This window comes from Hyperolius riggenbachi, chromosome 1, assembly GCF_040937935.1.
Source record: "Hyperolius riggenbachi isolate aHypRig1 chromosome 1, aHypRig1.pri, whole genome shotgun sequence".
NCBI lineage: Eukaryota > Metazoa > Chordata > Amphibia > Anura > Hyperoliidae > Hyperolius > Hyperolius riggenbachi.
In genome coordinates this window covers 85,858,417-85,874,352 of record NC_090646.1, presented here as the reverse complement: position 1 = coordinate 85,874,352, position 15,936 = coordinate 85,858,417, and the positions used below count along the sequence as shown (strand labels likewise).

At 45.9% G+C, this 15,936-nt stretch overlaps 1 protein-coding gene across 2 annotated transcripts in view; it reads right to left on the bottom strand.

The window, feature by feature from the left end:
- The window catches only part of LETM1 (leucine zipper and EF-hand containing transmembrane protein 1), an 88,850-nt gene extending 79,366 nt beyond the window's left edge, over positions 1 to 9,484 (bottom strand). For both annotated transcript variants that reach the window (XM_068276186.1, XM_068276194.1), the window contains exon 1: positions 9,313 to 9,484. In XM_068276186.1, coding sequence (XP_068132287.1) covers positions 9,313 to 9,370 — 58 coding nt within the window. In that variant the 5' untranslated portion in view covers positions 9,371 to 9,484. The remainder of the gene's footprint in view (positions 1 to 9,312) is intronic.
- Positions 9,485 to 15,936: the final 6,452 nt, after the last annotated feature.

Sequence of the window (15,936 nt, the reverse complement as noted above, 5' to 3'; positions counted from 1 at the left end):
CAGATTGTGATCGGTTTCAGGCTGAAAACTATTCACAATCGGTTTGCAGTAAGGTGGCCAAACGATCCCTCTCTGATCAGATTCGATCATAGAGGGATCTATCTGATTGATTTCGGACGGAAATCCATCTGTCAGTGTTTGCGCAACGATTTCACAGCAGATTCGATCACAGTGATCGAATCTGCTGTATATCGGCGTGAAAATCGTTAGGTGTATGGGCCCCTTTACAGTGCACATACAAACACTTAACCTCCTTAGCGTTCTGGATGAGCCGAGCTCGTCCACTAACGCCGTCGTGAATTGCTCGGGCCCTGGTTGGCCAATTTGAATAAAATTTTTTTTTTAAACAGGCAGCTAGCACTCTGCTAGCTGCGTGTTTCTCCGATCGCCGCCGCTCACCGCTGATCCTACGCTACCCGACGCGTAACACAGCAGCACGTAAATTCAGATGTAGCTTATTGATTTCAATAAGCTGCAATTTCACATTCCAAAATCACGTGCAGAAAACTAGTGGAATTAGGCCCTAACTGTATACTGACTAGCCGCTAGAATGCACAACTGCAGTAAAGTCCATTTGCAGGATTTGTTTCTTAATGTAGTTTTGTATGGTGTTGAAAGGGATTATGGTGGGAGGGTTCCTGCTTTTGGTGTCCACGCTGGAGAGTTATCCCCTCAACATCCCCTCCCAAGAAACTTAGAACATCTGGGCATACACGGGTCGATCCGGCAGCCGATTAGCCGCCAGATCGACCCCCGCCGCGTCCCCGCTCATAGATTCCCGCTCGTCCTCGCCGGCGCTCCTTATCAGCCGCTCGATTCCCCGCTATTGTCCGCCGGCGGGGAATCTATCCGGCAGGTCATCGGACCTGTCGGATATTATCAATCGAGCCATCAGGCTCGATTGATAAGCCTGCCCAAACTGCCGTGTATGCCCAGCATTATACATTTGCAGCAGATTCGACCATCAGATAGATTCCTGTCGGATGCCTGTCAGGTTGAATCTGACAGGAATCTATCTGATGTATGCCACACACTAGGAACAGATGTCCAATAGATTTCAGTACGAAATCTATTAAAAACCCATCAAAATGCATTGCTGCATTATTCAATCCAATGCAAGGCTATGGGCCATCGATCTGCTGCCAGCAGCCGATCGACCAAGATTTTCCACCAGACCGATTAATCTGATCGAAATAGTCCAGAAAACGATTGGTCGATCGATCATGCTGCCCGCTGCATCGACTTCTAGCTGATTCAAACAGGGCGATTGAGTCGGCCATATAGATGGTAGCAATCGGCCAGTTTATGGGTACTTTAACACTTTTAGCCATAGACCCTGAACAAGCATGCAACATATCAGGCGATTCTTCCATTATTGTCAGATGTAGCAAGATTGTTTCTTGTGGTGTTCAGACAATACTGCAGCCAAACAGATCAGCAGGGCTGCCAGGCAACTGGTATGGTAAAAAGGAAATAAATATGGCAGCCTCCATATCCCATTCATTACAGTTGTCCTTTAAGGTGAATGATGATCTTTATCATTTTAACTACTGAACTTTTCACAAGTGTTTTTCTCAGGCACTTGGGCGTTTCATGACCTCTGATTACTGATTAGTTAGCAGTTAAAGTTATATATAGCAGCACGGCGGTGTAGTGGTTAGCGTTCTCGCCTTGCAGCGCTGGGTCCCCGGTTTGAATCTCAGCCAGGTCAACATCTGCAAGGAGTTTGTATGTTCTCCCTGTGTCTGTGCGAGTTTCCTTCCGGCATTTCGGTTTCCTCCCACATTTCCCCCTCCCCCCCAAAAAAAAACAGATCAGTTAGTTGGCTTCCCTCTAAATTGTCCCTAGACCATACATGCACTACACAATACATACATAGGACTATGGTAAGGACTAGATTGTGAGCCCCTCTGAAGGACAGTTAGCGACAAGACAATATACTCTGTACAGTGCTGCATAATATGTCGGCGCTATATAAATACTTAAATAAATCCAATCTGACTGCTGTGATGTCACGCATGCTCCATTCCATCATCAACTGCCACCGCATAGCAACAGATCGCGTTGTCAGTTACACAGCTGACAGGTCTGTAAGGCCAGCCCAGCGATGTCCCCCAAGGAAACCGGTTCCCAATCCCTGATGGGTGACATACATCACAGGTGTGTACACATCTGTCTGTGGTTCTGTCTGCACACTTCAATGGGTATTTGGTTGCAGAGTTTTTTTTTTCCAAACAAAAGATCCCCAGCTGGGCAGTTCACAATGGAACCATTTAAGGCCATTTAAAACCCATCATTAACATTTGTATAAACAAGGCCTTGTAAATGCTACAAAAGGTAAATGCTAATGGTTGAATCTGCTTGGAGGTTGGACAAGGCAGACAAGTAGCAGGGGGGGATGGTAGTCTCCATAGGAAATCAATGGACGTGAAAGCTCAGAGTGACAAAAGCAAATCACTGTGCAGAAGGAAATATTTATGTTCTATAAACATGATGCATACTACAGTAACAAATAAACATAAGAATACATCCAGATATTTTTTTACACATACCCCCTTTGAAATGGTGAGCATTCTGATAAATAATACTTGCAAATGTCCATTATAAATCAGACAAAGGATTTATCCGGATTATAGGATGTGGGGATTGGCCCCTTTAAACAAATTGCAACATCTCCTCTCTTAAAAAGGCACCGCAAGGACACATAGCAGAATGTCATACATTATTCAGGTTACCCAAAATGTTACATTCATTATGCTGGTTTCAGAATCAGAAACACTTCCTATGTGTATATATATTGCTGTATATTGGTATGTAACCCTGCCCTTCTAGTGATGTTTAGCCTAGGCTATTTAATTATGCAGCATTCTACCCCACTGCACTATGGGAGACCATTATTAGCAGCGCTGTACAGAGTATATTGTCATGTCATCTAACTGTCCCTCAGAGGGGCTCACAATCTAATCCCTACCATAGTCATATATCTATGTATGTACCATGTAATGTATGTTTCCTAGCCTGGCCAATTTAAAAGGGAAGGTCCAAGCTGATAAAAAAACAAACATACATATCTAAAAGGAGCCTGAGTATTCAAAAAAGTATACCAATTTATTATCAAAATCACAGATAACCATGAATCACATACATTTAAAACCATTCAAAAATCTCCTATTCATAGATTGACCACAACACGGCATTTGCTGTGGTCAATCTATGAACAGGAGATTTTTAAATGTATGTGATTCATGGTTATCTGTGATTGTGATTTTGATAATAAAATTGGTATACTTTTTTGAATACTCAGGCTCCCTTATGCTAGGGATACACGGTACGTTTCTGTACCATGTATCGACCAGCTGATCCGGCCAGCTGATAATATTCAGCTGGCCCGATCAAGCTGCGCAACCCTCGCCCGCTCAATATGCGGTAATCGATTCGCGCGGACGAGCAGGACGCGGCTGGGGTCGATCCTGCGGATCGACCCGTGTATTCACAGCATAAGATATATGTTTGATATTTACAAGTGGCTCTAGGTAAGTGCTGGATATAGATAGGTTGATATCCCACATTTATGCATTTATGGTTTTTGATAACACCTGGGGCTTCCTCCAGCCCCTGGCAGTCGTTCTGTGCCCTCGCCGCAGCTCATCTCACTCTCGGTGTCCTGTGCTGAAGAAGCCGACCTTGCCACGTCGGCGTCCGGGTCGGCTTCACGTGCGCTCCACGGCGGGGGTCACGTGGTGTGCGTGACGTCATCGGGTCTCTACTACGTAGGCGCAGTAGTTCTGCGCCTGCGCAGTAGAGACCCGATGACGTCGCATACACCACGTGACCCCCCCCCCCGCCGTGGAGCGCACATGAAGCTGACCCGGACGCGACGTGGCAAGGTCGGCTTCTTCAGAGCAGGACACCGGGAGTGAGATGAGCTGCGGCTAGGGCACAGAACGACTGCCAGAGGCTGGAGGAAGCCCCCAGTAAGTGGCTTTTTTTTTTTAAAGCTTGGATGTTTCCTTTAAGGGGAAGTGAATTAACTTATCTATATGCTTTTGGAATGTATGAGGAAACCGGAGTGCCCGAAAGAAACCCATGCAGACACAGGGAGACCATACAAACTGTGCAGATAGTGCCCTGGCTGGGATTCTAACCAGGCACTCAGCGCTGCAAGGCGTGAGCTCTAACCACTACGCTACCATGATGCCCAGACTAGGGCCCATATGCAATTAACTTTTTCTCCTGAGTTTTCTGCTAGGTGTCATGTTCACTCTTTGTCAATAAAAAGGCGCTATACAAATACTGCCATTATTACTTAAAAATAAAAATACTTTTTTGGTGCTTTTTTAATTTCAAAGTGCTGAAAAAGTTATTTTAGGCCTCTTGCACACTACAATTTTTTATACGATCAGATTTTTGATTCGTATTAAAAAAGTACTGCATGCTGGTGTGTGTGTGGGTGGGTGGGTGTGTGTGGGTGGGTGGGTGTATTCGGAACCACATGTAGTGTGCAAGAGGCCTTAACTGATACCCGGGTTGAGAGGTACAGTATATGGAGGCTGCAATATTTATTTTCATACTGCTTGCCTGGCAGTCCTGACCCTGTGTCTCCAATTCTTTTAGCCATACCATAGACCCTGAACAAGCATGCAGCAGATCAGGTACTCTGACTCAGGTTTCACTGGATTAGCCGTATGCTTGTTCCAGGTGTTTGACTCAGACACTACTTATGCCAGAAGATGAATACAGCAGCCTCCATATCACTCTCACCTCAGGTTCCCTTTAAAGAGCAGATAAAAAAATAATCTAGGAGAAAACTCAGGAGAAAGATTGCATATGGGCCTAGATGTTTATGCTCACTTGGAACATAGCAAAACAACATTTTACAGTAATGAGGAAAGGGGTCCGCACATGTCCTAAAATGTATCCTTTATTATGGACGTATCCAAGATCAAAACACCTGATCACGTAGCTGCAGATGCGTCATCAGGTGTTTTGATCTTGGATACGTCCATAATAAAGGATTCATTTTAGGACATGTGCGGACCCCTTTCCTTTTGCTATAGATTTTTGGCTTTGGCCGCCCTGGTTCCAGCACTGTCCCAGTCTAAGTGAGCGGTGTATCGGTGCTCCCTTTTTCCCCATTTTACAGTAATGCACATGCCGCAGTAAAGATGTCGCCAACTGCAATACATTTTAGAATGTAAATTAGGGAGAGGAAAGATTTTAGAATGGGCAAACTGACTAAACGTAAAATTATTGTAAAATAGGCTATTTTAATCATTAAGTTACATTCAGTAAAGTTCCTTTTTAAAGCAGACGTGAACTCGGAACTTCCTCTCTGCTCTAAAAGATATGCAACAGCATAATCAGCTTTAAAGAAAAACATTTTTGTTACAGCTGATACAAATCCTGCAATGACTCTGCACTGTTTTTACTTCCTGCTTTCATGGAAGCAGACATATTGATAACATCCTGTGCTTTCAAATTCGCTTATCTGCCGTGGCAGTCAGCTGACAAAGTTGAGAGATCAAATTACAAGTTGTGATTAGACATAGAGGAGGGGGAATTAGACAGGCTAAACTCTCTAAATACAAACAGGGTGCATTTCTCTATGTTTTCCTTCTGTCTTGTGCAAGAGTTCAGGTCCACTTTAACAAAAATAATCAAGGAGGAGAAGATTACCATAGATCCTTACAGTAATTTTTCACTTATCACGGCAATGTTGTGCTTATTCTTTAAATGAAATCCGCATTACACAGACCGTTTACAATTTCACAGTAAAGCTAGCCATACACTAGGCCGCATGACAGCAGATTCGATCACTGGGATCGAATCCGCTGTCACATCGTTCCCGCTACACGCTAAATTTCGATCTATTTCAGCCGACCCCATCGATTGCTCCGTGCGGAAAATTACCGTCAATCGCCCGCGGGTAGGGAATGCGTCGCTAGCGGCGTTCGAGTGCCTGACGACTGACGCAATAGAGCGGCAATACATTACCTGCTCCACCGGCGCGACTGCCCCCGGTCACCGCTGCTCCGTCTCCGGCATGCTTCACTTCCTCCTGCCCGGCAGGAAGTTTAAACAGTAGAGGGCGCTCCCTACCCGCGGGCGCACCACCACCACAGATTGTGATCGGTTTCAGGCTGAAATCGGTTCACAATCTGTTTGCAGTAAAGGTAGCCATACGATCCCTCTCTGATCAGATTCGATCAGAGAGGGATCTATCTGTTGGTCGAATCTGATGGCAAATCGACCAGTGTATGGCTACCTTAATACAGCATCTTCTCTGATAAACTACAGTACTTTTTTTGTAAACCGACACCAAAGGCTAGCCAAAAAGGAATAGATTAGTTAAATTGAGACTGGTGCACCTGCTGGTGTGGAGTACTGTAATCTATAACACATCTGGGTATCTCCGGTGATGGATAAATCAGAGGGAATTGAGGAGTTCAGATGATTGTAACTTCACAAAGATATAAAACTATCAATGTTCAGACCTGCTTAGCCAATAAAAAAGTAGCAGCACATACATTATTCTGAACTGAAATCATAAAGTCATACCGTAAATAATTATGAGTACTTATACTTTGCTGCACAGTCACCATTTAGACTCTTAAAGCGGAACTGAAGTGAGAGTGATATGGTGGCTGCCATATTTATCTCCTTTTAAACAATACCGGTTGCCTGACTGTCCTGCTGATCTATTTGGCTGCAGTAGTGCCTGAATAACACCAGAAACAAGCATGCAGCTTATCTTGTCAGATCTGACAATGTCAAAAATTCCTGATCTGCTGCATGCTTGTTCAGGGGCTATGGCTAAAAGTGTTAGAGGCTGAGGATCAACGGGTTAGCCAGGCAACTGGTATTGCTTAAAAGTAAATAAATATGGCAGCCTCCACATCTCTCTCACTTCAGTTGCCCTTTAAACCCTGGCTAAAGCTTTATGTGTACTCCGAGAATACATTGCGCCTACACCCTACTAACACTTGCTTTCTCATTTACAGTATTTGTACTAAAAAAAAAAAAAAAGGTTAAAGCTTTCAACTCAGGTACAGCCATTCACAGGTATGTGAACCATGGTTTGTCTGCTCTCTAGGTCTTGTATATACCACAGTAGGCTTTTAGTAGAAGCTAAGCCTATATATAAAATAGAAGGCAGTATCATGTACTCAGCAATGAATGACAGCCCCCCCCCCCCCCCCCCCAAAAAAAAAAACCACACACATGCATGAGTGTCATTTAGTGAACTTCTTGGCGTCATGTGGAAGGTTCTGCAATGCACAGAATGTATGCTGAACCGATGTGTGCTCTGCCCTTGTTAGTTTACACATTTACATACCCAAAGCATTTCATGCCTCCTATGTATAATAAATGCAAGCCCATACTTTGTGAGATATATACAGTATATGGTCTATCTAGTTATGTGATGTCCTGTGTGTAATATAAATAATGTAAATCAGTTTATATCTGTCATGTGGACCCAGAGGACAATAAGGGACCTGGAAGACTGGGAAGGAGGGCTTCTATTTACTGTTTAGGAATCAACACTGAATTGGACAAGCTGTTTTTGTTTGTTTTCTAATGCTTCATACACACTTGAGATAAAAGTCTTTGGAAAAGGCAAGATCACAGACCAATCTTACCACCCTTCATGTAGTATGAGAGCCATACTCTACACAGTCTATTCTATGGAGCTGCACTCCCCATCAGATAAAATCTTTGCAAGATGCTGCACACAAAGATGCCCGTACACACTCAAAAGATCATTATCTGCAAAAGATCTGTTCCTGCAAAATATCCATTCCTGCAAAATGCATTCATAGTCTATGAGATCTGCAGATCATCATACACACTTGGTTTAACAGACTTCATCTGCATATCTGGCAATCATCTGCAGATCTGAAAATCCATCCTGGTGGATCTGATCTGCAGATGATCTTTAGATGATTGTCTGTTAAACCAAGTGTGTATGATGATCTGCAGATCTCATAGACTATGAATGCATTTTGCAGGAATGGATATTTTGCAGGAACAGATCTTTTGCAGATAATGATCTTTTGAGTGTGTACGGGCATCTTTGTGTGCAGCATCTTGCAAAGATTTTATCTGATGGGGAGTGCAGCTCCATAGAATAGACTGTGTAGAGTATGGCTCTCATACTACATGAAGGGTGGTAAGATTGGTCTGTGATCTTGCCTTTTCCAAAGACTTTTATCTCAAGTGTGTATGAAGCATTACTCTCGCTGTACTGAAAGACAAAAATGGACTTCAGACAATTTCTAAGTAGGGCTGGTGCTTTATGTACCTAGGTTTACCTCATGTCACTTCAGGTAAGCTTTACATAGCACCCTCTTCCTTTGTGGTAAAGTATAAAAGTCAAATACTGGCAATGCAATGTATAATACACACATGAAAAGCACAACGGAAAAATCCACTTTTATGGCAAATTATAAAAATAGAAATATCAGTATAAAACTGGAGTACCCAGACAAACAAAAAGAGAACATACAAACGGTCTATTTAAAAGAATAAACACCACAGAGATAAGAAGCACTGAGGAGGATCCCCCAGCGTAGAGTATTCAGTGGTTATATGCTACATAAATATATATTGGTATAAATCTTCAAAAAGGCCCTCAAAAACCCACCTTTTCACTCTGGCCAATCCCCCCCCCCCCCCCAAATCACTAGTGCTCTAAACCCGCAGCTCTGGTCCCCTACCTTTTGTGTCCCCACCTCTCCCTCTAGATTGTAAGCCTTGGGGCAGGGCCCTCCTCCTTATGTCTCCTACCTGTTTACGCACCTCCATCACCGTACACGCATCCTATGGATCTGAGTGAACTCACAGATCTCAGATTACTTGCCTAATCTCCATGCTCCCATCCAGTGAACTGACTAAACATTACCTTGTACTCATACTGTGCTGCGTGATCTGGTTTGTATGTATTCCTGTATTGCCTTATTGCTGTATGTCACCCCTAAATATTGTCTGTAACCATAACTAATGTCCAGCGCTGCGTAATATGTTGGCTTTATAAATACAATAAATAAATAAAATAAATGACTCAGGTTGTATCTAGTGAATCCATGTTTAGAATAGAATATAATGTATAATATAATGAATAGACTTTTAATGGCATGCTGTACATCTAGAGTAGTATATTCAGATTACTGATGACTATCACTACAGTAGGGCATGTTGGCTGCATATGGAATACTGTGTAAGGGCACACAAGATGTTAGGGGTGTAGTGAGACCTCAGTGAGGGCCTGGGGCAGCACCAGTAATAGGTACAGTCAGAGGACAGTCAGCTCACCCTTCAGGCAGTCTCCTCGGAGGAGCAGGCCTCCGCCTCTCAGCAGTAAGGCCGCCATGCTGCGGGGACGGGACAAGCTCGGTCAGTGACGGCAGACAGTCTCGCCTGGATGTTGCCCCATGTCCCGCTGCCAGGCACCTCTCACTCCTCCCACATCTCCTGACTGCCGGCAGCGGGGCGGAGCTGAGCACTGACGTAACTTCACGTCACCAGCTCCGGCTAGAGCAGAGCCCTCCATGTTGACTACGGGCCATGAGGCAGGTGGTGGCGGGGACGCGGCATGTGGGCTGCCATGTTGGTTACTGGCAAGAAGACGAGCGATGTAAGAGGGCGCAAGCATGGAAGCGGCCATCTTCGTAGTGGGAAGGGGCAATGCTGTGACATTGCAGATACTTGCTGTGTGGAGCCTGGTGCCACCCATATGACTCATTTCACCCGGGAGAGGACAGGCACGGCCCTGTGGTGTCTCCTTTCACTCTGTAATTGCAGGGAAACCACTAGACGAGTGGGAAAAACACGTAGGTCTTTATAACAGAAATGCTGGTTAAATAATAAGAGGTATTGCCTTTTCAATGTCATAAAAACTTAGCGTAAAAGCAGGAAAGTGTTACTTTCAATTACTCAAATAACTATTAACAGTATCTATTTTAACCACTTTTGCGAAGAAAAAAAAACAAAACAAAAAAAACTGTCCTTTCAGATTCTATATATTGAACAGAACAGGTGTGGTAGCATTTAAAGGTGCTCCTTATCTTGTGCTGCTGCATATGTGGACTACTTTTCCCCTAACTCTTGCCCCTACACACTAGGATTTCCCTATCTCGGAACTGTGCACTATGATTCCCCTTACTCTTGCACCTGTGCAATAGGATTCTCCTAACTTGTGCCTGTGCAATAGGATTCTCCTAACTTGTGCCTGCGCACTAGGATTCCCCTAACTCGTGCCTGCGCACTAGGATTCCCCTAACTCGTGCCTGCTCACTAGGATTCCCCTAACTCGTGCCTGCTCACTAGGATTCCCCTAACTCGTGCCTGCTCACTAGGATTCCCCTAACTCGTGCCTGCTCACTAGGATTCCCCTAACTCGTGCCTGCTCACTAGGATTCCCCTAACTCGTGCCTGCTCACTAGGATTCCCCTAACTCCTGCCTGCGCACTAGGATTCCCCTAACTCGTGCCTGCGCACTAGGATTCCCCTAACTCGTGCCTGCTCACTAGGATTCCCCTAACTCGTGCCTGCTCACTAGGATTCCCCTAACTCATGCCTGCGCACTAGGATTCCCCTAACTCTCGCACATGCGTGCAACAATTGCCTTAACTCTTGCGCCTGCACACTAGGATCACCCTAACTCTTGCGACTTCACACTACTATTCCCCTAAAACTCATGCGTGCGCATTATGATTCCCTTAACTCTCGCACATACATAATACAATTCCCCTAACTTGCAAATGTGCACTACGATTCCCATAATTCTTGCACCTGTGCTCTATGATTGCCCTAATAATCGCACCTGAACACTATGATTTCCCCAACTCTTGCGCCTGTGCACTACAATTCCATTAACTCTCGGGCATGCACATTACGATTTCCCTAACTCTTGCGTCTGTGTACAATTCCCCATCTCTTGCGCCTGGGTACTAGGATTCCCCTAACTCACGTACCTGCGTATTACTGTTCCCCACCTTCCAAGTCTGCGCACTATTCCCTTAACTCTTGCTCTTGTGCACCACCATCCCCCTAACTCATGCCTGTGCATTATGATTCCTGCACACTTCCATTCCCCTAACTTGCAGCTGCACACTGCCATTCCCCCAACTCTTGCACCTGTGCGCTACCAGTCTTCTAACTCTCGCACCTGTGCAATACCCTTCCCCCAACTCTTGCACCTGCGCACTATCAGTCTCCTAAGTCTTGTCTCTGCGTAATAACATTCCCCTAACTCTCGCTCCTGGAAATACAATTCCCCTAACACTCGGGCTTGCATACTATGATTCTCCTAACTTGCGTCTGTGCACTATGATTCTCCTAAATCCCCTGTCCTTGGTGGCCTGACTTGCTGCGTAATACATACGCCCCCCACAGAACTCCCTGGTAGTCTAGTGGTCCCCCCATCCCCTCCCAGTATTCCCTGGTAGTCTAGTGGTCCCCTCATCGTTTTCCCTGGTAGTGTATTGGGCCCTTCCCTCTCCCATAGTTTCCTGGTAATCTGGTGGCCACAAAATCCATTGTGCTGCATGGGCATCGAAACGCATTCAATGTGAACCTACCCAAAGATTGCTGCTATGCGTTTGATTGTAGGTGCAACATTAGTAGTAAAAACTTCTGCCTTGTACAGCTAATTACGCCTGCAAAGTGCAATCTGCACCCTTCACTACTGTTGCCAGGGTTGCAAAGGAATGCAGTTTAACAACCATCCTAGTGGTATTGACAGATTATCCATCCATACAAAACATGCTGTGAACAGTATAAAAGTGCATACACGTCAATACTCTCCTGCACTGTATACTAGACCCTTGTTTGACACATTTTAGGAAGTTACAGGGAAAAAAAAGTTTTAAAAATTAATTTTATCAATTTTTGCACAGAAATCCTGGGGAAATTGAACGCCAGGAGGGGTTTACCTATTGTCAGCTTTGGGAAATTCTTAGCTGGCTGTAGATTGAAATAAGAAGATCATGGTTAAAGAGAACCCGAGGTGGGTTTGAAGAATATTATCTGCATACAGAGGCTGGATTTGCTTATACAGCCCAGCCTCTGTTGCTATCCCAAACCCACCTAAGGTCCCCCTGCACTCTGCAATCCCTCATAAATCACAGCCACGCTGCTGACAAACAGCTTGTCAGAGCTGGCTGTGTTTATCTCTATAGTGTCAGTCTGCTGCTCTCCCCGCCTCCTGCAGAACTCCAGTCCCTGCCTGCATTCCTTCCCTCCCTGCTGATTGGAGGGAAGGGACGGGGGCAGGGACCGGAGCTATGCAGGAGGCGGGGGAGCAGCTGAGACTGACACTACAGAGGTAAACACAGCCTCACAGCACGGCTGCGATTTATGAGGGATTGCAGAGTGCAGGGGGACCTTAGTGGGGTTTGGGATAGCAACAGGGGCTGGGCTGTATAGGCAGATCCAGCCTCTGTATGCAGATAACATTCTTTAAGCACACCTCGGGTTCTCTTTAAAGCAAAGGAATTTAGGAAGCTCACTTCAAGTTGGATACATGACTAATTAGAGGGAAGGCTGTGGATACCATAGAGCCTTTCCGGTCCTCAGTCCGCCCTGTCGTTCCTGTGGCATCCGCCACTGAAGTTATGCGACTGACTGGGCCTTCGATTCCCCTCGGTCAGCCTTTGGAAGTACTGGTGTCCCCAAGTACTTTCCGAAGACAAGTGCTTCCGTACTGCTCACAGGCTTGCCCAGACCTGTGCATGCACAGTACAGATGCGCTTGTCTTTAGAAGTCCTGGGAATGCAAGTACTTCTGAAGGCTGCAGCTGCCCAAAGAGTACCAGAGAGCTATTCGATCTAGCAGGTTGAATAACTTCACTAGGGAGTGACGCAGCAAGGACTGGTAAGGCTGCAGGATGCCAGAGCCTTCCCTCTACATAGGTATGTATCAAAGCTGAAGTGAGTTTCATTCTTTCCAGTACTGTGCATGTGCAGAACGCTCACGGCAGCGGGCAAGTGATCGAGACGGGCGCACGGATGGGTTGCGCAGCTAACGGAGGGGACCCAGAGGATGCCAGGGGACCTCGCGGGCTACAAAGGGCTGGAGGAAGCCCCAGGTAAGTTCAGTATTCCATTTTTGATGTCTGTTCAGGTTCACTTTAACTCTGATAATACTTTAGTCACCTTATTTTTAGTGCCAGAAGTACTATAAGCTCTGGAATCCTAATCTCCAAGTCAATCCCCTCTCAAAATGCCTAGCCAGGCACTTCCATGCAAAAATACTAAATCTCAGATGGTTTATCTATCCCAGTTTTCTGCTAAACAAGGCAGCCTCTCCAGATTGTTATACAGTATAATTTTGTTATAATAAACTCGGGTATAGTAAACATCCGGATATAGTAAACTACCACTACAGGTCCTGGCCAACCTCCATTATAAGTCTATAGGAGCAATGCCTTTAAACCCAGACATAATAAAACTTCTTTTATAGGAAACATGTTTTTTGGTCCCTATACAATGCTGACTCTGGATATAGTAAACAGTGGGCAGTGCAGGCATCATATGTCAGTGTGAAACCAGGGGCGTAACTAGAAATCACTGGGCCCCCCTGCGAAAATTTGGATGAGCGCCCCCCCCCCTCCCCCCCCCCATAGGTACCAAATAATTGTAATGGGGCAGCGTTTCACTATAAAATAATTGTAATGGGGCAGCGTTTCACTGTAAAATAATTGTAATGGGGCAGCGTTTCACCATAAAATAATCGTAATGCACCAGAAAGTAATCGTAAAGTGGGCAGAATTTCACCAGAAATTAATCATAAAGTGGGCAGGATTTCATTATAAAATAATTGTAAAGTGGGCAGCATTTCACCAGAAATTAATTTTAAGTGGGTAAAGTGGGCAGCATTTCACCATAAAATAATCGTAAAGTGGGCATCATTTCGCCATAAAATAATCGTAAAGTGGGCAGCATTTCACCATAAACTAATCATAAAGTGGGCAGCATTTCACCATAAAATAATCGTAAAGTGGGCAGCATTTCACCATAAAATAATCGTAAAGTGGACAGCAGTCACCAGAAAATCACAATGTGGGCAGCATTCACCAGAAAATTGTACAGTGGGCAGCAGTCACCAGAAAATCGCAATGTGGGCAGTGTTCGCCAGAAAATCGTACAGTGGGCAGCGTTCACCAGAAAATCGTACAGTGGGCAGCAGGCACCAGAAAATCATACAGTGGGCATCAGGCACCAGAAAATCGCAATGTGGGCAGCGTTCACCAGAAAATCGTACAGTGGGCAGCAGTCACAAGAAAAATCGCAATGTGGGCAGCAGTCACCAGAAAATCGTACAGTGGGCAGCGTTTACCAGAAAATCGTACAGCGGGCAGCAGGCACCAGAAAATAATATAGTGGGCAGCAGTCACCAGAAAATCGCAATGTGGGCAGCGTTCACCAGAAAATCGTACAGTGGGCAGCAGTCAACAGAAAATCGCAATGTGGGCAGCGTTCACCAGAAAATCGTACAGTGGGCAGCAGTCACCAGAAAATCGTACAGTAGGCAGCAGTCACCAGAAAAATCGCAATGTGGGCAGCAGTCACCAGAAAATCGTACAGTGGGCAGCAGTCACCAGAAAAATCGCAATGTGGGCAGCAGTCACCAGAAAATCGTACAGTGGGCAGCAGTCACCAGAAAAATCGCAATGTGGGTCTGGGCAACAGTCACCAGAAAATCGCAATGTGGGCAGCAGGCACCAGAAAATCGCAATGTGGGCAGCAGACACCAGAAAATCGCAATGTGGGCAGCAGGAACCAGAAAATCGCAATGTGGGCAGCAGTCAACAGAATATAGTACAGTGGGCAGCACCTGTAAAAAAAAAAAACCAAAAAACAATTCACTCACCTGCCTGGCAGAAGTCTCCTCTCCTGGCCTCAGATCCCCGGACGATCCTACTGCAGCACATCTCCCGCGCTGACAGGCAGAGTGCAGGGCTACGGGAAGATGGCGCCCGAAGCCCTGTACTGGAGACACAAATAGTCTCCAGAGCAGGGCTTCGGCAGCCATCTTGCCGTAGCCCTCCCGGGAGACAGACTGCGGCTGCGGAGAATGAACTGGCCCGGCCTCTATTAGACGCTGCGGCCAGTTCCACACCTGGCTGGGGGGTCCTAGAATCGGGCGGGCGGCAGCGCTCCCCCCTGCACACGACTGGCGGGCCCCGGAGCGGCCCCGGGCCCCTGCGGCTGAGGGGGTCGCATCCCCGGTGGTTACGCCGGTGTGTGAAACCCATGGTCTGCTGCTCTATTCAGGCTGGTGCTGCAAGGCACGTGCCATGGTCCTGACAGATTACTATGTAACCATATTGCCCTCTGTGGAAGGTTTATTTACTGAGCGTCCAATGCACAAAGATCACCCAGCAGGACTAAAGATGTCACCCCCAGTGATAAAATTCAAAATGTAGAGGGGGCAAAGAAAGATTTTACAATGGGCAATCACTGACTTAAAAATGTATAGATTAATATTGTAAATAAACTAAGCAATTTTATAAATGACATTTTCACTGGAGTTCCTCTTTAACTGGGGGAAAGAAGTTTAGTTTTACTTACATGGGGCTTCTTCCAGCCCCTTGTAGCGTTGCAGGTCCCTTGGTTTTCTCCTGTGTCACTCTGTCTTGCCACTGAGTCCCTCCAAAAGCTTGGTGACTGGACTAATTGCGGGCTACTGTGCATGTGCAGTCCTGTCTGCGAGCGCCCTCAATCCCGCTCCCAGGTTGTGCTCCTGGCTACGGAAGCGAGATTGAGGAAACCTGGAAGGGACTGCACATGCATAGCAGCCCATGAATGGTCCTGTCCGCAAGCTTTCAGAGGGGCACAACAGAGAGGCATAGGAGGAAATGGAGGGGCTTGCAAAGCTACGAGGGGCTGAAAGAAGTCCCAAGTAAGTAAAATTGAACTTCTGTTCCCTACTTAA